This window comes from Zingiber officinale, chromosome 8B, assembly GCF_018446385.1.
Source record: "Zingiber officinale cultivar Zhangliang chromosome 8B, Zo_v1.1, whole genome shotgun sequence".
NCBI lineage: Eukaryota > Viridiplantae > Streptophyta > Magnoliopsida > Zingiberales > Zingiberaceae > Zingiber > Zingiber officinale.
In genome coordinates, this window is record NC_056001.1 from 15,472,798 (window position 1) to 15,491,007 (window position 18,210).

The 18,210-nt window shown below is 43.7% G+C and overlaps 2 protein-coding genes across 2 annotated transcripts; one reads left to right on the forward strand and one right to left on the reverse strand.

Moving 5' to 3' along the window:
- The first annotated feature begins 248 nt into the window (after nucleotides 1-248).
- Nucleotides 249-3,201, forward strand: LOC122017437 (calcium-dependent protein kinase 2-like). The gene is made up of 8 exons (XM_042575059.1): nucleotides 249-1,077; nucleotides 1,404-1,547; nucleotides 1,628-1,780; nucleotides 1,886-2,001; nucleotides 2,119-2,286; nucleotides 2,369-2,496; nucleotides 2,578-2,677; nucleotides 2,782-3,201. Exons 1-8 carry the CDS (start codon nucleotides 429-431, stop codon nucleotides 2,872-2,874), a joined length of 1,551 nt encoding a protein of 516 aa, XP_042430993.1. The 5' UTR covers nucleotides 249-428; the 3' UTR covers nucleotides 2,875-3,201.
- A 13,415-nt stretch (nucleotides 3,202-16,616) lies between these two features.
- LOC122013543 (transcription repressor OFP1-like) lies at nucleotides 16,617-17,300 on the reverse strand. The gene has a single exon (XM_042569808.1). It carries the CDS (start codon nucleotides 17,298-17,300, stop codon nucleotides 16,617-16,619), a length of 684 nt encoding a protein of 227 aa, XP_042425742.1.
- Between the last annotated feature and the right edge of the window lie 910 nt (nucleotides 17,301-18,210).

Genomic DNA, 18,210 nt, shown 5'->3' on the forward strand with positions numbered 1-18,210 from the left:
TAATGAAGGTGATAGACTCTGAGATTTCTCTAAGGGGAAAAAATCCTCTTCCTTATCCCCACATCCTAAAACCCCTGGACCGATGGATCCCCTTCATAGGGACTGAAAATGATTGCACGACATGGCTCGTGTCACTGGACACGGGCGTTCGAGAATGTAATAAAAAGTCGTATTGGATTCGGACTCGAGTCGAGTATCCCTGTGGTGCCACCTCAGCAAGCAACGAAGAAGAAGACCAATCCCAGTCCCTTGCTTTTTGTAGAGTTGGTTCCCGTCAATCTCTCCCCGCCTCTGCTCCAACTCACCTCTCTTCCAATCCCATCCATGGCGCCTCTTCTCCCATCAAAATCCTCCCTCTCCCTCTCTTTCCCTCCGCCATGCCTCATCTTCTCCCACCCCTGTAGCCGAGGCGGGCCACCACCCTCCTCATGGGCAATTGCTTCACCAAGGAGCCGGCCGACCAGGCCGCCCCCGAGGTCGTCGCTGCCACCGCGGACTCCGAATCCGAGGTCGCCTCCGCCATCCAGAAGCCCCCCGCCATTCCCCAGGCGAAGCCCGCCGCCCCGATCGGCCCCGTGCTCGGCCGCCCCATGGAGGACGTCCGCACCACCTACTCCCTCGGCAAGGAGCTCGGTCGCGGTCAGTTCGGCGTCACCCACCTCTGCACCCACAAGGCCACCGGAGAGAGGCTAGCCTGCAAGACCATCGCCAAGCGGAAGCTGACCAACAAGGAGGACATCGAGGACGTGAGGAGGGAGGTGCAGATCATGTATCACCTATCCGGCCAGCCCAACATCGTTGAGCTCAAGGGCGCCTACGAGGACAAGCAATCGGTGCACCTCGTCATGGAACTCTGCTCCGGAGGCGAGCTCTTCGATCGCATCATCGCCAAGGGGCACTACACCGAGCGGGCAGCGGCGTCGCTTCTGAGGGTCATCGTCCAGATCGTGCATACCTTCCATTCCATGGGGGTCATCCACAGGGACCTCAAGCCGGAGAACTTCCTCTTGCTCAGCAAGGACGAGGACGCGCCGCTCAAGGCCACCGATTTCGGTCTCTCCGTCTTCTTCAAGCAAGGTTCCATTCCATTTCCGGCCTCTTTGTCCTCTTTTAGTATTTTATCACAATAGGGCCGGCATGTAGACCCCTTCAAGCGTGATCTCTGGATAGGACTGTCAGGCCACCTTCACGCCAAAAACTTGCAGGCCCTTGATGCTTGATCTCTCGAAGTTGCACAAAAGGGTGTCTTTTTTGTTTACATACTAATCTTACGAATTTGTCGATAAATCTTAAGACACAAAGTTTGAATGTTGTATTCATATCCCCCGATTGGCATGTAGGCCTTCTTCATACATTGTAGATCACACGTGAAGGAGCTGATCTGACTTTTATTTCCTGAACAGGAGAGGTGTTCAAAGACATTGTCGGCAGTGCATATTACATAGCACCTGAAGTCCTCAAGCGAAGGTATGGACCAGAAGCTGATATTTGGAGCATAGGAGTGATGCTCTACATTTTCCTCTGTGGCGTCCCACCTTTTTGGGCTGGTATTTCTTCCTTCATTTAACAATTTACAATTTTTTCCCCTTGAGAAAACAAAAGATAATGCCAATATTTGTTCCGACAGAATCTGAACAAGGGATCTTCAATGCTATTCTAAGGGGGCAGATTGATTTCACAAGTGATCCATGGCCTAAGATTTCACCTAGTGCTAAGGATCTTGTCAGGAAGATGTTGAACTTGGATCCCAAGCAGAGGCTAACAGCAGTTGAAGTCCTCAGTATGATTTCTTCTCTCATTTATATTGATGTTATTCTTTCCTTTCTCAAGGAATGAGCATATTTATTTTTGGACTGTCTTAACGGATCATGAACTTGCAATGCAGATCATCCTTGGATCAAAGAAGACGGAGAAGCACCTGACACGCCACTTGATAATGCTGTTATCAACAGACTGAAACAATTCAGAGCAATGAACCAGTTTAAGAAGGCTGCTTTAAGGGTAACCCTACAGTTAACACATTGTATTAACTTAAGGTCCACAGAGTTGCTAGCTAGAATCGCTTTAAAATTGGCATAACTTTTACCTTTTCATGAATTTCTATTACATCACTTGCAGGTGATAGCCGGTTGCTTATCTGAAGAGGAGATACAAGGTTTAAAGGAAATGTTCAAGAGTATGGACTCTGATAATAGTGGAACTATCACTTTTGAAGAACTCAAACAAGGTCTTGCTAAGCAAGGAACAAAGTTGTCTGAATATGAAGTCAAGCAATTAATGGAAGCTGTGAGCTTTACAGGGGACTCAAATGTCAATTAATTTGTCTTCAAGGAAACGTCATTTATGCTAAACCTTTGGTGTGTTGCAGGCTGATGCAGATGGCAACGGAACGATTGACTACGAGGAGTTCATAACAGCAACAGTGCATATGAACAGAATGGACAGAGAAGAGCATCTTTACACAGCATTCCAATACTTTGATAAAGATAACAGTGGGTAAGTTAGTGCAACAATATGTTTCTTAACGTGCATCCAACCTTTTTATAATCTAATTGTTGTATGTTTACTTTTTTTTAGCTATATTACGAGAGAAGAACTCGAGCAAGCTTTGAAAGAAAAAGGAATGTATGATGAAGCAGAAATCAAGTGTGTCATCGACGAAGCTGATGTTGACAATGTAAGTAAAAACAGCACATGAAGTTGAAGGAAATTAGTTGTTCATACTTAGAAATGATTAAAATTACGAATGTAACTTCTTTTATTTTCTCTTACGATGCACAGGACGGTAACATCAATTATGATGAGTTTGTAGCGATGATGAGAAAGGGGACTCCTGAACCGAATATGAAGAAGAGAAGGGATGTGGTTATTTAACCATCAAAGTGGTCGGAGCATGTGAATGTGATCAATACTTTTATATGGTTTTCGAATGTTGCTTTCTTCCCAAAAGATCTACAATTCTTGTTTGTGGGGATGAGTAGGAGAAGAGTTCAGCCATGTTGTCATTTGAGGGGGTTGTCTTTTTTGTTCAACAGAGTAAATCAGTTTTACGTGATAAAATACCCATTGAAAAACTTCACATGTGCCAATTGATGTTAAAATCTGTCGTCACATCCATATCAACAAATCCTAATGTGATATATCTTTGTAATGATAATGAAATAGGGTAAAAGTTTGCGTGTCATTATCATCTCATTCTAAGTTTGGTACAATGCAATGGAATGCAGTTAAACAAAGTAAGAATGGCTTCATTATTAGTATTACTTGTTTAACCTTTTGTTCAAGTGTTTATTCTTGATTTCATATGAATGGCTTATTCTATTCGTTGTACAAATACTAAAATTATAGTAGTTTTTATTTATATTTTGATTTGTCTGAAGGCGTGAAGCTGGAAAGTCGGAGATGTGACAGTTTCGTTGACTGAATGAAGACATTGTGTATATTTGCAAAATAAAATCAAATCAGGGAAGGGGTCCCTGACGTTGACCCTTTGACGCTCAAGTTAGAAGCAGGAGAGGAAAAAACGTGAGAGTACTAAGGATAAAGATTTTTCTTATCTTTCTTCATATCTAGCATGTTCTTTTTATATCTTTTCTGGTGACCATCCATTTCTCCTATTTAATGATATTGATTACCGACAGAGAATATCTTTATCTTGTTTCTTCTCATTTAATGATAAATGAAGTGTTTTATTTGGTTTTATCTTTCCTTTATTAATTATTCATCTTTTCCTCTTTTATCATTTTATCGATTCATTATGTGTATAATGCCAACGTCATTCTTCGAGCTAGACGAGTGGCCCGCTCGACTCGGGCTCCCGACCTGCTTAGCTTACTATCCTGCTGACCAGGTTAACTATACTTGTTCACTCAGATGACCGATCGAACAAGGATCCCAACGATCATCCGATAAACTGCTTCCCGATCGGGTGTATCTGAGCCTTGCTTAAGCCTTGGTGTTGACCGCCTTGACTTTGACCTACATTGTGGCAATTGACTTGTGTCAGGTAGGCTCTTCCTTATCGCTGCATCACAAGCCTCCCCTTCAAGTCTAGTCGATGGAAGCTGCAAGTCCGACTGACTGGACAAGGTGTTGTTGGCGACTCTGAAGCCCATTCGACCCGAATGCTATAGTGTCCGATTGGACTGTGCTCAATATGTAATCACTGGTTGGCCCACAAGCCAACGTCGCTCAACTGCATTTTGTCGTTGTCGGGTTCAGTCCTGTGGTTAGTTCCTTGCGCCGATCGGGAAGATGAACAACAACACTTGGCAAATTGTCTTCCGTTATGTGTTTCCTAAGGCGAGTCCGTTTACGACTGACGTCATCCAAATTTCTTGAAGACTATGCAAATCCTTGCTAATTATGTCTGAGTACGCGGTCATACCCTTTTAATTAAGTTCATTAAATGTTATCCGGTGACCGTAGGACGCGTGTCCCTTACTGTCACCGCACCCTCGATATGACAGGCGGACATCCACTTTTGACGAGACGTGCGCCTTTTCAAAATCAACGGTTGGATTTGTTTCTAGATTTTGTAACCTTGGATCACACGGCTGAGGTTGATCGATTGCGAGGTTTATAAACCTCGCATGCTTCGCCATCTTCCTTACTTTGCGTCTTCGTCTTCGTCGGTGAGCATCTCCTCGACACTGCGTTCTTCACCTTTTCCTACAATCTCAATGATCTCCCTAGTAAGCCATCGTCTCCTCTCAATCGAATCCGTTCATTGTTCTTAGCGTCCTCCTTTTCAGTCAAATTTCTTCGTTGTTTCCCGTCGACTTTTATTTCCGATGGCAAGCTCATCTCAACCTCCTATCTCCGCCCCTGGCCTCTGATATACGTCCATTAAGTCTAGGTTCGACGGAGGTGATGCAGAGAGTTTGAGAGTCTTCTTTGAAATTACCTCCGATTATCAAATCAGTCTTCCCTCGACTTTTGACCGCTCGAACGAGCCGCCTCCAGGTTTTGTATGCCTTTTAGGGACCAATTTACCACCAGTCTGTGGTTCCCTGTCCACCCCTTCTTCTCTGCAGTTTGCAAATACTTTCGTATTTCTCTCCATCAGCTTGTGCCCAACTCTTTTCGATTGTTGTGCGATGTTGTAGTCCTTTTTCATTTGCACGACATTCCTCTGTCTGCCCGGCTCTTTCACTACTTCTATTATCTAAAACTGTCCTAGCTAGGGACTTTCCTATTCCAAGCCCGAGTGGACTTGGTCTTTTTCGATAAGATGACGTCCTTTAATAAATATTGAAAGGAATACTATTTTTTTTTGTCAAATTCCTCGATCGGCCCGATTTTCCGACAGCTGGAAGCTAGAGGTTGCGAATCCACCATCGCTCGGCAAGTACAAGGGCCGATCAAACTACCTTCAGACGGCTTCCATCTTGGCTGGTTAGAAATATGATATCCACAAGCTACTGCTGGAGGGTGTTCTCTACGTATTTGGCTTGAGTCTGATCCGCACAAGGTTTTCATTCAGCCTAGGTATACTCCTTCTTAGTCTAATTTTTGAATCTAATTGATTTCTCTTTTTCTTTTGCAGCTCAAGTCATGTTGCGCGCACGCCTGGTCGAAAAATCCAAACTTGCGGACGTAGAGATCAATGTTGCGGCCGTGGCTGAGTTGAAGAGCCGCGGTTTGCAGTCGATCAGCTCTCATGAGGATCCACTCGGAGAGAGCATAGGAGCCCCAACCCAAGGGAGCGACGGAGTAGCCAGCCATGTACAGTTGGTGGTGAAGTGAATGTCGTAGTGGATCCCTTGCTCGAGCATCTTCCGGTTATTCCAATCGCCGATGCCTTCGAATCGGTTTCTTCTGGGGAGCTATTAGTAATCCGAAAGAGGCGCTGCGCGAAGATTGTCGCTCGATCTACTGGCTCCGCAACACAAAGGCTGACCAAGACCAATCCACATCTCTCATCCGAGCAGGGTGAGACCTCCACCCCTGCACCCGAGCTCGCGACAACCGTCCCACATACCTCCCGTTCATCCGATCGGACGTCGTCTTTATCCGTACAATCGCAAGGGATAATCTGTGTGTCGTTGGTCGCTTTCATACCTCCTCCATCTCCGAACATTCGAAAGTCCAGCATCCGGCCGGCGTCAACATCTAGGTCGACTGGCAGAGCAACCTCAGCCCTGTCCACCCCGAGTGGCCAGTGCCGCATAACGACGGTCATTCATTTGCCCATGAACGAGTGGTACGACTCTAACAGCGTTAAATCTCAAGCCCCGGGGCACCAAATAATCATCCAGGGATCGCTAGTACAGAAATGGGCCGACGCCCAAGCCCATGCGACAGTTATTCCTCTAAGGGTGCTTGCCGACAGTCATACCAAGATGTCCTCTCGGGTAAGTATTTTACAAGTTACTTTTTGTCGCTGCTCAACCTTAAAAGGTTTATTATTTCCTCACAGTATTGGGTAGAGAGCCTGGTTATGTGCCAAAGACTCACATTTTTAGAGCAGAAAGTCAAGCAGCTGCGAGTCCCAAGCGACCAATCATCTGCTTCCCAGGCGCAGTTGGAGCAGATGAGTGCTGAGATGGTTCAACTAAGAGCCGATCTGAATAAGAGCTTTGAGTAGCTGGAGGTGGAGAAGAGCAAAGGCGCCGAGCAAGCCGATCAATTTGGCTTAGTTTGTTAAACAGGTCATCTCCTTTGAGTCCAAGCTCAATTTGGCCAACACTAAAAAACTCTGTGCCATCGAGGACTTGGAGATCAAAAATAAGGAGTCCCGGGTGTTGGCCCAAAACCTAAAGGAGGTGAGGCCACATTGAAGGTCGAGTGGGATGGACGATCTGCTGACCAGACTGCAGCGAAGACCCAGCTCACTGAAAAAGATGAAGAGCCGGCCAAGTTGAAGGAAGAGCTGAAAGCTTCCCGAGTGGCCTTAGAGACTTACCAAGGAGCCGAGTCAAGCAGGTTCGACCTCATGAAGCAGGCTTACATCCACTTGGATGCTTTTAATGATAAGGTCGCTGATCGAGCACTCCGTCTATTCGACCTTGCTATCGACGAGACTTTTAATCAACTGAAGGAAGGTGGCTACCTCCCAATCGCTTTGACAAGCAAGATCATTAGCCAGGACAAGCTGATTAAGTCGCTGCCCGATGATATTTTAGATTATCTTGAGTGAACGTTACTATCAAAACTCACGAGTGCTCCATGGGTGGCTACCTTGAACGTGTATTTTTTTTCAACGGTTAGGATCATTTGACCGTTTTTTGATCAATGCTATGATTTAGTGTCCGTTACTATCAAAACTCTATAAATAGAGAGTTTATTTCATCATTTTTCACACACATCTTCTCTACTCTTAATCTCATTTTCGTATTCTCTAATCTCTACACGCTTTCGTTTTCAATTTTCAATTACAATGGAAGGAGGCCGCAGAGGTGCATCATCTCGAGCTCTGAAGGGAAAGCAAATAATGAATCCGCGGGAGGAGGACCCCAACATTCAATCCACCGATGATGAGATCGAGCATCTTCCGAATCCGACACCCGACACACAAGGAAGTACCGATGCAATTACTTCTAAGGTTCGGGAACTTCCTCCTCTAAAGTCTTCTATTTTTACTAAACATTTTGAGAAGATCACTCTTCCGTCGGGAGAAATGCGTGCAAAATGTAACACTGCAATGCTTCCTACAAATTCCAAGTCGGCGGCGGCTATGGGTCGTTGAAACGACATGTAGAAACGAAGCACCCGACGGAATATGGACTCGACCGTTCTCAAACACAATTATCAAGATTTTCTTCAACTAGCGGTAGTACCGATTCCGATTTATTTTTATATTCGGATAATAAATTAAAAGAATCATTAGCGAAATTTGTTTCGGTAGAACATCTTTCTTTTAGTTTTGGATCTAAATGCACATTTGAAGATTTTTGTAAAGAATCTCTTAATCCATGTGCTAAACGTGTTCCTAGGACTACACTTACTCGTACAATTAAAAAATTAGTAAAACAAGGAAAAAAGAATTTAATTGATGAATTTAGTAAATTAGATAATAAAGTATTTTTATGTTCCGATATTTGGAGTTATCATTGGCAAACACATTCGTATATGAGTGTGACTTGCCATTGGATCGATAATTCTTGGAACCTCCAAAAAAGATTATTAGCTTATAGAGTTTTTGATGAATCACATAATGCTCATAATATCGCACAATTATTATGTTTAATTTTAGAAGAATATGGTTTAACTCATAAAATATTTTCAATATCATTAGATAATGCTAGTTCTAATACCGCTTGTATAGATGATCTAAAATTTGTTTGTCAACCTATTATTGGAGGTTTATTTTTTCATATTCGTTGTGTATGCCATGTTTTAAATTTATGTGTTCAAGATGGTTTAAAAATTTTAGAAAGTTATATTAAACCAATTAGAATTGCAATTTCTTATTTATGGTCTCATCCATCTATAATGAAACAATGGGGTAGGTTTTGTAAAATTAATGGAATGAGACCTAAAAAATTTCCACGTGATGTACCAACACGTTGGAATTCAACATACCAATTATTACAAGATTCATTTCAATATAAAGAATTATTATGTTCATTTTTTGCACAAAACACGAATACTGATATATATTTATTTTCACAACAATGGAATATTTGTAGTAGTATTTGTGAAATTTTAAAAGTATTTAATGATGCAATCGAACAACTTTCCGGTGTTTATTATCCCACTGCTCAATTAGTTTTAGAATATTTTTCTAATATAGTATTAGTTTTAAATGAACATATTAATAATGAATCTTTATCTCCGTGCATCTTAGCTATGAAAACTAAATGGGAAAAATATTTTTATTTAATTCCTAAAATTTATTTAATTGCATTTGCTTTAGATCCTAGATTTAAATTAGAAGTTTTACAAGAAATGTTAACTTTATATTATGATGCTTTAATTCCAATTAAAGATTCTTCTTCCCCTAATCCAGCTAATATTATATATAATGTTAGAATTTATTTATATGATATTTATAATCAATATTATGTAAAATATGGAACACAAACTAATATTTCTGAAATTCAACAAACTACTAGTAGTAATTTAAAACTTACAAAAGCACAACTCTTATTAAAAGAACGGACAAAACGTCCACGGGGATCCTCAAGTTCCACGAGAATTATTTTACGACTTCTTTTGATTTTAATGAAGCAGATAGCGAAAACTTCGATATCTTAAAGTGGTGGTCACAGAAGGCTCAAAGCTTTCCCGTTATCTCCGTGATCGCAAAAGAAATTTTAGCTTGTCCAGTGTCAACTGTTGCTGTGGAGCAGACGTTTAGTGCCGGCGGCAACATATTAGATGAACGACGATCAACTTTGTCTCCCGACTCATTGGAAGCCCAAGCATTACTGGACGATTGGACCAGAGCGGAGAAAAGAATCCAAGGAATGCAACTTTCAGATGACGAAGTTGAAGATTTTGATACTGAAGGAACAAATACGACAGGAACAGGAAATGGAAGTGAATGAAAATGTAAAAGGATAAAAATGTAAAAGAACTACGTGGGCTTTGATTCCCCTAAAGGGATACGTAGGCAACTTAATAAGTGCAAGCCCTTTTTTTTAATAAATTTTAATTTCTAATTTTTAATGTTTAATGTTTAATTTTTAATTTTTATTTTTTTTAACATATTAATCTTGAACCGTGACGAACCGTGAACCGAACCGTGACGAACCGTGAACCGAACCGTGAACCGGCGGTTCTGAACCGTGAACCGTAACCGTTTTGGGCAGTTAAGGTTAAGGGTCGACCTGCTTGGAACCGTTGAACCGGCGATTCCGAACCGTCGGTTCTGAACCGTGGTCAGGTCTAATTCCTCTCCTTTTCTTGGACGTCGTGTGGGCGAATATCTACCAAGACAAAAACCACCCTTCCACTCTTTGTTTCCAAATCTCCGACCACCAAGAGAAGCTCTAGGATGAAGCACCTTCTTATCTTCTTCCTTCTCCTCCTCCTCTTCTTCTTCTCCAATGGTCGTCGACCCTTAGCAAGGAGGAAGGGGACACCGGCCCTTGGCAAGGAGGAGGAGGGGTGGCGGTAACACTAGAAGAAGAGAGGGTGGCGCCGACCCTAGGAGAAGATAGGGTGGTGCCAACCCTAGGAGGAAGTGGAGAAAAACCAAAAACAAAAACTCAAACCGGATGGGTGGATGCGAGGTTTTATATAGAGGCTACAACAAGGACCTAGAGGAGGAATTGGTTTAGGCCTCCTGATGGACTTGAGCTTCTTGTGTTCGGCCCGAACATCCAACTCAAGTCCATCAATAATAACTCATACAACTAAAGAGTTATTATTGAACTACTGCATCAATGTCATATTACAATATGGGATCTTTCTTATCATAAGTGTGTTAATCTCCCCGTGTTTAAGATATCGTATATCCGTTAATTACATGAGTTACTGACAACTCAATTAATTAACATCTGATTCCAAGAGTAGTACCACTCAACTTTATTATCATACCCACCTGTAGGGTTTACATGATAATCCTTATGAGCTCCTCAAGGGGACATCATCAGTCTAAATAATTAGGACACAGATTCCTTCTATAATCAACAACACACCATATAAATAGTACTATTTCCCAACTCATCGGGCCTATTGATTTAACGAATAAATCTCACCCATTGATAAGTTAAAAAAATAAATACTAAGTATACGTGCTTGTTATTATATAGAGATTAAGAGGACGCACATCCATAATAACAGAGGTTATGTTCTTTTATGTAGTTAGTACAAATCGAACAACCTCAAATGGTCCTGCTCAATACACACATAGTGTACTAGTGTAATTTTATAGTCAAGACAAACTAATATCGAATTACACTACAATCGTTCCAATGGTTTGTCTAAATCCATCTTGGTTGTGAGCTACTATTTATAATTTATAAGGAACCGATAACATGATCTTTTGTATGGCACCACACACCATGTTATCTATAATATAAATTAAATGGACAACTGCATTGATATATATATAAATATAAAATGCAAACATTTGACCAAAGTGATTCTCATTTCAAAATATTTCAAAACAGATGTTCATACAAAAGCTAGGCTTATAGTATACATCCCAACAGGTCGAACGGGCAAGACACTGTGGATGCTTTCATCTCCTTGGTTGGTCGATGTGGGATGTTATGATACCTTTGGCAGGACATACAGGTAGCTATTGTCCGAGCGGCATCCTTTTGGAGAGTTGGCCAAAAATATCCGACCAGGAGGATCTTTCGAGCCAGCGAACGGCCGCCCGGATGACTTTCGTAGGAGTCTTGGTGTACTTCTTGTAAGATATACTCTACGTCCTCTGGTCCAATACACTTAAGTAAAGGTCTGGAGAAAGTTCTTTTATACAGCTGATCTCCGACCAAGGTGAACCGTCCGACCCTCTTCTTTAATAGCCGTGCTACCTCTCGGTCGGCCGGTGTGATACCCGATCAGAGGAATTCGATCAGTGGCGTCCTCCAGTCGCTCAAGCAGACCACTCCTTCCATTCGATCGATGTGCACCACCAGCGAGACCTGTTCGATCGGCTGGCTGATCATGACTGGTAATAATGAACTAGCTAACTTAGCCAGCTCATCAGCCGCTTGATTGTCTGATCAGGGGATCTTCTGTATAGTGACCTCTTGAAAATTTGCTTTTAACTTCTCGAAGGCTTCTGCATATAACTTGAGTCGGGAGCTGCTAATCTCGAATGTCCCTGATAGTTGTTGGGCGACCAACTGAGAATTTAAGTGAATGAGGACTTTTGTGGCTTCGACATGTCGTGCTGCCTGTAAGTCAGCTATCAAGGCTTCATACTCAGTTTTGTTGTTGATGACCTGATAATCCAACCTAATGGAAAGTTGCATCCGATCTTCTTATGATGAAATGAGCAAAATGCTGACATTGCTGCCTTGTCGAGTGGATGAACCATCGACATATATTCTCCAAGTTGTTGTCGGCTAGGCGTTCTGGACCTCTATAACAAAATCAGCCAAGGTCTGAGCTTGGATCGCCATTCCAGGTTGATATTGGATATCAAACTTACTTAGTTTGGTTGTCCATTTGATTAGCCGCCCAGACGTTTCTGGGTTGAGGAGGACTTTTCCCAGGGTACAGTTGGTTATGACAATGATCGGGTGAGCAAGAAAGTATGGACGGAGTCTCCGAGCGACAAGCACCAGAGCATAAGCTAACTTTTCCAGACCAGTGTAGCGAGATTCAACATCTTTCAATATATAGCTTAAAAAATACACAGGCTGCTATTCATGGCCATTCTCCTTGACCAATGTCTATCCGACCGCATGCTCGGCGGATGACAAATAGATCAAAAGAGGCTCTCCAGCATTTGGCTTAGCTAGCACAGGCAAGGAATTAAGATACTCCTTGAGTTCTTCCAACACCCGATCACATTCTGCATCCCATTGGAAGATTGTAGCTCGGTGTAGTACTTTGAAGAATGGCAGACTCCGATCGGACGTCTTAGAGATGAACCTTGAAAGTGTAGTGATCTATCCGGTCAGTCGTTGGGTCTCCTTCAAATTGTGAGGCGGAGGCGTGTCTTGTAGGGCTTTTACTTTACTCGGATTTGCCTTGATCCCCCGCTCAACCACGATATACCTGAGAAAACGACCGCTCCTTGCATCGAACAGACACTTACTGGGATTCAACTTTATTCCATAGGTTCTCAAAGTTTGGCGTGTCTCCTCAACGTCTACACAGAGCGGCCAGAGGGATTTTATTAATATGTCATCGACATAGACCTCCATGTTTCGGCCGATCTGCCTACGGAATACTTTATTCATCAACCTTTGGTAGGTTGCTCCAACGTTCTTTAGTCCGAACGGCATGACGTTGTAGCAATAGGTTTCGTCGGCTGTGATGAAACTGATCTTTTCTTCATATTCTCAGGCAAGCGGCACTTAGTGGTAGCCTTGGTATGCATCGAGCATACATATTAATTCGTAGTCTGCTGTGGAGTCCCCATTTGGTCTATTCGAGGCAACGGATAGAAGTCCTTCGAACATGCCATATTTAGGTTGCGGAAGTCGTTGCAGACTCACCATTTATTGCCTGGCTTGGAGACTAGTACCACGTTAGTGAGCTAACTCGGGAATTGGAGTTCCCGTATATGGCCGACCTCCAGTAATTTTTCTATCTCCGCCTAGATAATCAAATTCTACTCCGAGATGAAGTCTCTCTTCTTCTGTTTAACTGGCTGGGAGCCTGGTTGGACATGTAGCTTATGTTGAGCCACGCTCGGAGAAATGTGAGACAATTCATGTGTCGCCCAGGCGAACACGTCATAGTTTCATCTGAGGCAGGCGACCAACTCTGCTTTTTTCTTTCTCTCTAGATCAGCTATGATAAAGGTTGTCACCTCCGATCGATTTGGATGGATCTGGACCTCCTCCTTCTCATTGTAGACCAGAGCAGAAGGCTTCTCCATGATAATACTCACCTCTAAGTGCGGTGTCTTCCGGGTGGCTCATGCTTCTATTTTGATCATCTCGACGTAGCAACGCCGAGCGGCCAATTGATCGCCTTTGACCTCGGCCACCTCAACTCCTACCGGGAACTTGATCTTCTGATAGAAAGTGGATACCACCGCTCGGAACTCATTTAGTGTCGGGCGGCCCAAAATGATGTTGTAGGCTAATGGCGCATCCACCACGATGAAATTGGTCATCCATGTCCTCTTCAACAGCTCATCGCCAAGGGAGACGGCCAAACATAGTTGGCCGATCGGCAACACTTGGTTGTCGGTGAACCCATAGAGTGAAGTCGCCATGGGCAGTTAATCGCCTCGGTTGATTTGCAGCTGATCGAACGTCTTTTTGAATGTAATGTTCACCAAGCTTCCTGTGTCAACAAAGGTACGGTGAATAACATAACTAGCTATTACCGCTCGGATAATCAGGGCATCATCATGGGGGATCTCTATCCCCTCCAAATCATTCAGGCCGAAGATGATCTTAGGTCCTTTGGCCTTCTCCTTACTGCAACTGGCTGCGTGAATTTCAAGCCGCCGAGCATGCAACTTCCTTGGTCGATTGAAATCACCGTCGGTCGACCCCCCCGACGATCATTCCTATCTCACCTCGAGTGGCGTTGCTCATATTTTCTTCCTCTTGAGCTGAGGGTCATCTCCGTTCGGCTTGCTCCCGAAGACTTGGATTGTTCCGTTGTTGAGATTGATTGTAGCGTGATTTGACCTTTGTCCTTTCGGCTTCCCTTCGCCCAGCTGATCGGCGCCTATATCTCCGATCGGGCGATGATGACTGACGATACTATCTTCTTGGGGTTGGTCTGTTAGCCAGGTAGCAGTCCCGAGTATTATGAGTCGTCAACTGATGGAAAGAGTAAAACATCAGCGTCCATATTTTGCCCCTGGAGGCTTTTGGGCGTCCAACCCCAACATGCTGCACGACATGCGTCCTAGGCTCGTGTTGTGATTGAGTTCTTCTCGATTAGGGTCCTTTAGGAGGATGATGGCTACTCGGTTGACGTCGCTCGGATGCCACCGCTGGTTCGATGGGTGCCTCTTTTTTCCTAGCCGCCTGGACTTCTTCTACATTGATGTATTCATTGGCCCTTTTCTGTAGATGACCAAAGTTCTTTGGCGATTTCTGGATGAGTGACTGGAAGAATTCTCCTTCAGTGAGACCCCGAGTGAAAGTGTTTACCAATACGTCTGAGGAGACCGCCAGAATGTCAATTGCCCCCTGATTCAAGCATTGGATATATGCCCTTAAGGCCTCTCGGGGCCCTTGCTTCAGTGAAAACAAATTTACGCTCGTCTTCTGGTGGTGACGACTGCTTGTAAAGTGATGTAGGAAGGCCGCTCGAAAGTCTTTGAAGCTGTGGATCGAGACGCTCGGCAAATGCTTGAACCAACGTTGTGCCGATCCAGATAATGTGGTAAGGAAGACTCGATATTTTACCCCGTCCGTGTATTGGTGGGTGCAGCGTGGCCACGTTGTCAAACTTGGCCAGGTTGTCGTCGGGGTCGGTCATCCCATTATATTCCCCGATCATCAATAGGGTGTAATACTTCGACAGAGGATCATTTAGAATCCCCTCTGAAAACTGTTGATTGACCTGTTCGGGTGAGTCGTCCTCCCTGGATTTTCTTTTTTTGGTATTTCGAATGGGTGCCTCATTAGAGGATGATCCCCGATCTTTATCCGCACGGCCCCTCTCTGCTGGATCCCATAACAGGGCCTGCGCATTAGGGGTTTCCCTATAGGTGTTGATTGACATCTTGTTCAGCTCCCAAGCGGAGTGTTGTTCAGCCTGCCGCCCCACTATTGAGGCTGCAGGTTCCTGCACTTGACGATCGACCAGTTCTTGTTGTTGTTGCTTCACTATCTTTGCCGCTCGAGCTTGTATCAGCACGTCGAGCTCCTCTTGCATCAGCGTACCATCGTGAATTGTCTAGCGTCTTCCATCTTCTTGTTCGAATGCAAGCTACGTTCCCACAGACGACGCTAAAATGATCCTATCCGAAGGCGTGAAGTTGGAAAGCCGAGGAGGTGACAGTTCCGCTGACTGGATGAAGACCTCGCGTCTATCTGCAAAACAAAACCAAAGCAGGGAAGGGGTCCCCGACGTTGGCCCTCCGACGCTCAAGTTAGAAGCAGGAGAGGAAAAAACGTGAGAGTACTAAGGATAAAAAATTTTCTTGCCTTTCTTCATACCTAGTATGCTCTTTTTAAACCTTTTCTGGTGGCCCTCCATCTTCCCCTGTTTAATGATATTGATTACCGACAGAGGATATCTTTGTCGTGTTTTCTTCTCATTTAATGATAGATGGAGTGCTCTATTTGGTTTTCTCTTTCCTTTATTAATTATCCGTCTTTTCCTATTTTATCATTTTATCGATTCATTATGTGTATAATGTCAACGTCATTCTTCGAGCCAGACGGGTGGCCCGCTCGGCTCAGGCTACCGGCCTGCTTAGCTTGCTATTCTGCCGACCAGGTTAACTATACTTGTTTACTCAGATGATCGATCAGATAAGGATCCCTCCGATCGGTCAATAAACCGCTTCCCGTTCGGATGTAACCGAATCTTACTTAAGTTCTGATGTTGTCCATCTTAACTTTAATCTATACTATGATAATTAATTTGTGTAAGGTAGACACTTCTTTATCATAGCTAAGTTTGATGCTAAACTTGTTTATATATATATATATATATATATATATATATTAATAACGTGCTGACTACGATGATGAGGTTCGACCATGACTTCGAAACAGGGGCGGATCCAGAAGGGGGGCGGCATCGGCGGTCGCCCCCCCCCCCCCCCCCTTGCCGGTAATGGAACCCTTAATAGTATAGGATTTTATCAGTGGAGATAAGAGATATCGCCCATTGTTCCACGTAAAAATCGTCCCTCCATACATAAATTTCTGGATTCGCCACTGCTTCGAAATGCACCTTTGTACGTCCACTAAAACTCAAGAAACACACGCCATTCCTTATTTTTCATGTAGCACAATTCCATACCATTTCCACACAGCTTGCATGATGTTGGAAAGGGAAACAGAAAACAACACCAAATAAATCTTTTCAAAAATCTTCACACAACAGAGAAGTCCTCAGAGATGTAATTCATGCTGAACGAGCACAACCCAGATTTTCTTGAACTCTTTGAGAATGATCCCGTGATACTTCCTTGAATTCAAGGACAAATAGCACATGAGCAGCTCCTCCAGCTCCTTAGGCCTTCTGAGATCTTTCTCCATCACCATTTCCACCATTGATTCCCTGAAATCCTTCTGTGGATCAGCCGATGACTTCACCACCACCAAGCTCTCAGCTAGAAATGTCTCCCTCTGCTTTGCCCCGAGCCTCGGGGACCTCGGTTCCACCTGTTCAGTTTCTTTTTCACCGTGATCCTCGACCGGCTTTGTCAAAATTGGAGGAAGCCTGAGCTCGAGCAATTCTTCCGATCCCTCGAATTTCCCTGACTTGTCGCGAACCGAGGGGGACGTTGTTGGAATGGTGGCCTTCCTTGGGGTGTTTGGCGAGGACTTCCTCGGGGAGCCAACGGGGAAGTAAGTGTCTGAAGCCTTGTGGTTGATGGGTGAGTGAGGGACTAATCTTTCTGTTCTTTCTCTAGTGGAGATGTAGCTGGAAGCTCTCCTGGGAAGTGGCAACGGCGGTGGCAATGATGGTGATGATTGAAATTGACACCTCCTCAGTTTCATGGCGTTTTGGATGGTGTGGCTTCGGTTGGATTTGGGTGCATCCTTGAGCTTGTAGAACCAGAAGCTCGGCATCATGTCGCTTACTCTGAACCTATGATTACCCATCTGAAATCTCAACTTGACGATCAATCGCAGAAGAATAAGCAATCTGCAGCTTTGGAAGGAGCCACTTGATCAAGAAGATGAAGTGTGGTGGTTCATGAGTGGTGTGAAGTGGAAAGATCTGTAGGCAATTTGTTTATCTCCCATAGGGACTTTATTGCTGGTTGTTGCATGAAAAAGGCTTACTGTGTGGAGATTAGTGGGAGACAGAGAAAGAAAAGAGGGAGGTTGGAAGGAGGAAGAAAAGATTGCTTTTGTGCCTAAAGATACGATTTGTAGGGACGACTTGGAGAAAATCTTTCTGGCAAGGCAAGAGATGGTAAGAAAACAAAACAAAAGCTGCTTTTTTGAAGAAACATCAAGTGTTTTTTTTTTTTTTTTGCTACTTGAATTATTTTTTGGGTTAAAACATTTTCAATATAAAGGTTAGCACAAAAGAGATTATTCATATGGATCGATATCAAATTTGTATAGTTTACCAGAATGATAAATTCGATAGTACATAGACCACATTTACAACCTCCTAATTAGTAGCTATGATTGAAGCAGGAGAAGTAATAATTCTGCACTTAATTTAACAGACACCCTGTTCCTGTCTTTAAAAGGAGTTTTACCCGTAAAACAGAGGGCCACAGTTCTAATTAAGATCATCTGTCCACTTCTGCTCGAGCTTCGTTAAAGAAGCATTAGGGTTGCCACAAAAACAAACATGCGAGGAGGCCTTTGTAGGCAGTTTTACAGGCATGCGTGAGGTTTTAGAGCTCTGCGTCTCTAGGCCATTGCAAATGCAGTTTCCATGGAGTGCAGTGCAGCTTTTGGAGGTAGGTCACAGCAGTTGCAGAAGAGGACGAGGAAGATTAAACCCACTTTGCATGCTTGC

What these genes read in the sequence shown, in the direction of transcription:
- LOC122017437 (XM_042575059.1), top strand. Translation starts at nt 429, where the DNA reads ATGGGCAATTGCTTCACCAAGGAGCCGGCCGACCAGGCCGCCCCCGAG. An exon ending in TCAAGCAATTAATGGAAGCT is followed by an intron (nt 2,287 to 2,368) that starts GTGAGCTTTACA and finishes GGTGTGTTGCAG; the next exon opens with GCTGATGCAGATGGCAACGG. An exon ending in ACGAAGCTGATGTTGACAAT is followed by an intron (nt 2,678 to 2,781) that starts GTAAGTAAAAAC and finishes TACGATGCACAG; the next exon opens with GACGGTAACATCAATTATGA.
- LOC122013543 (XM_042569808.1), bottom strand. Translation starts at nt 17,300, where the DNA reads ATGCCGAGCTTCTGGTTCTACAAGCTCAAGGATGCACCCAAATCCAAC.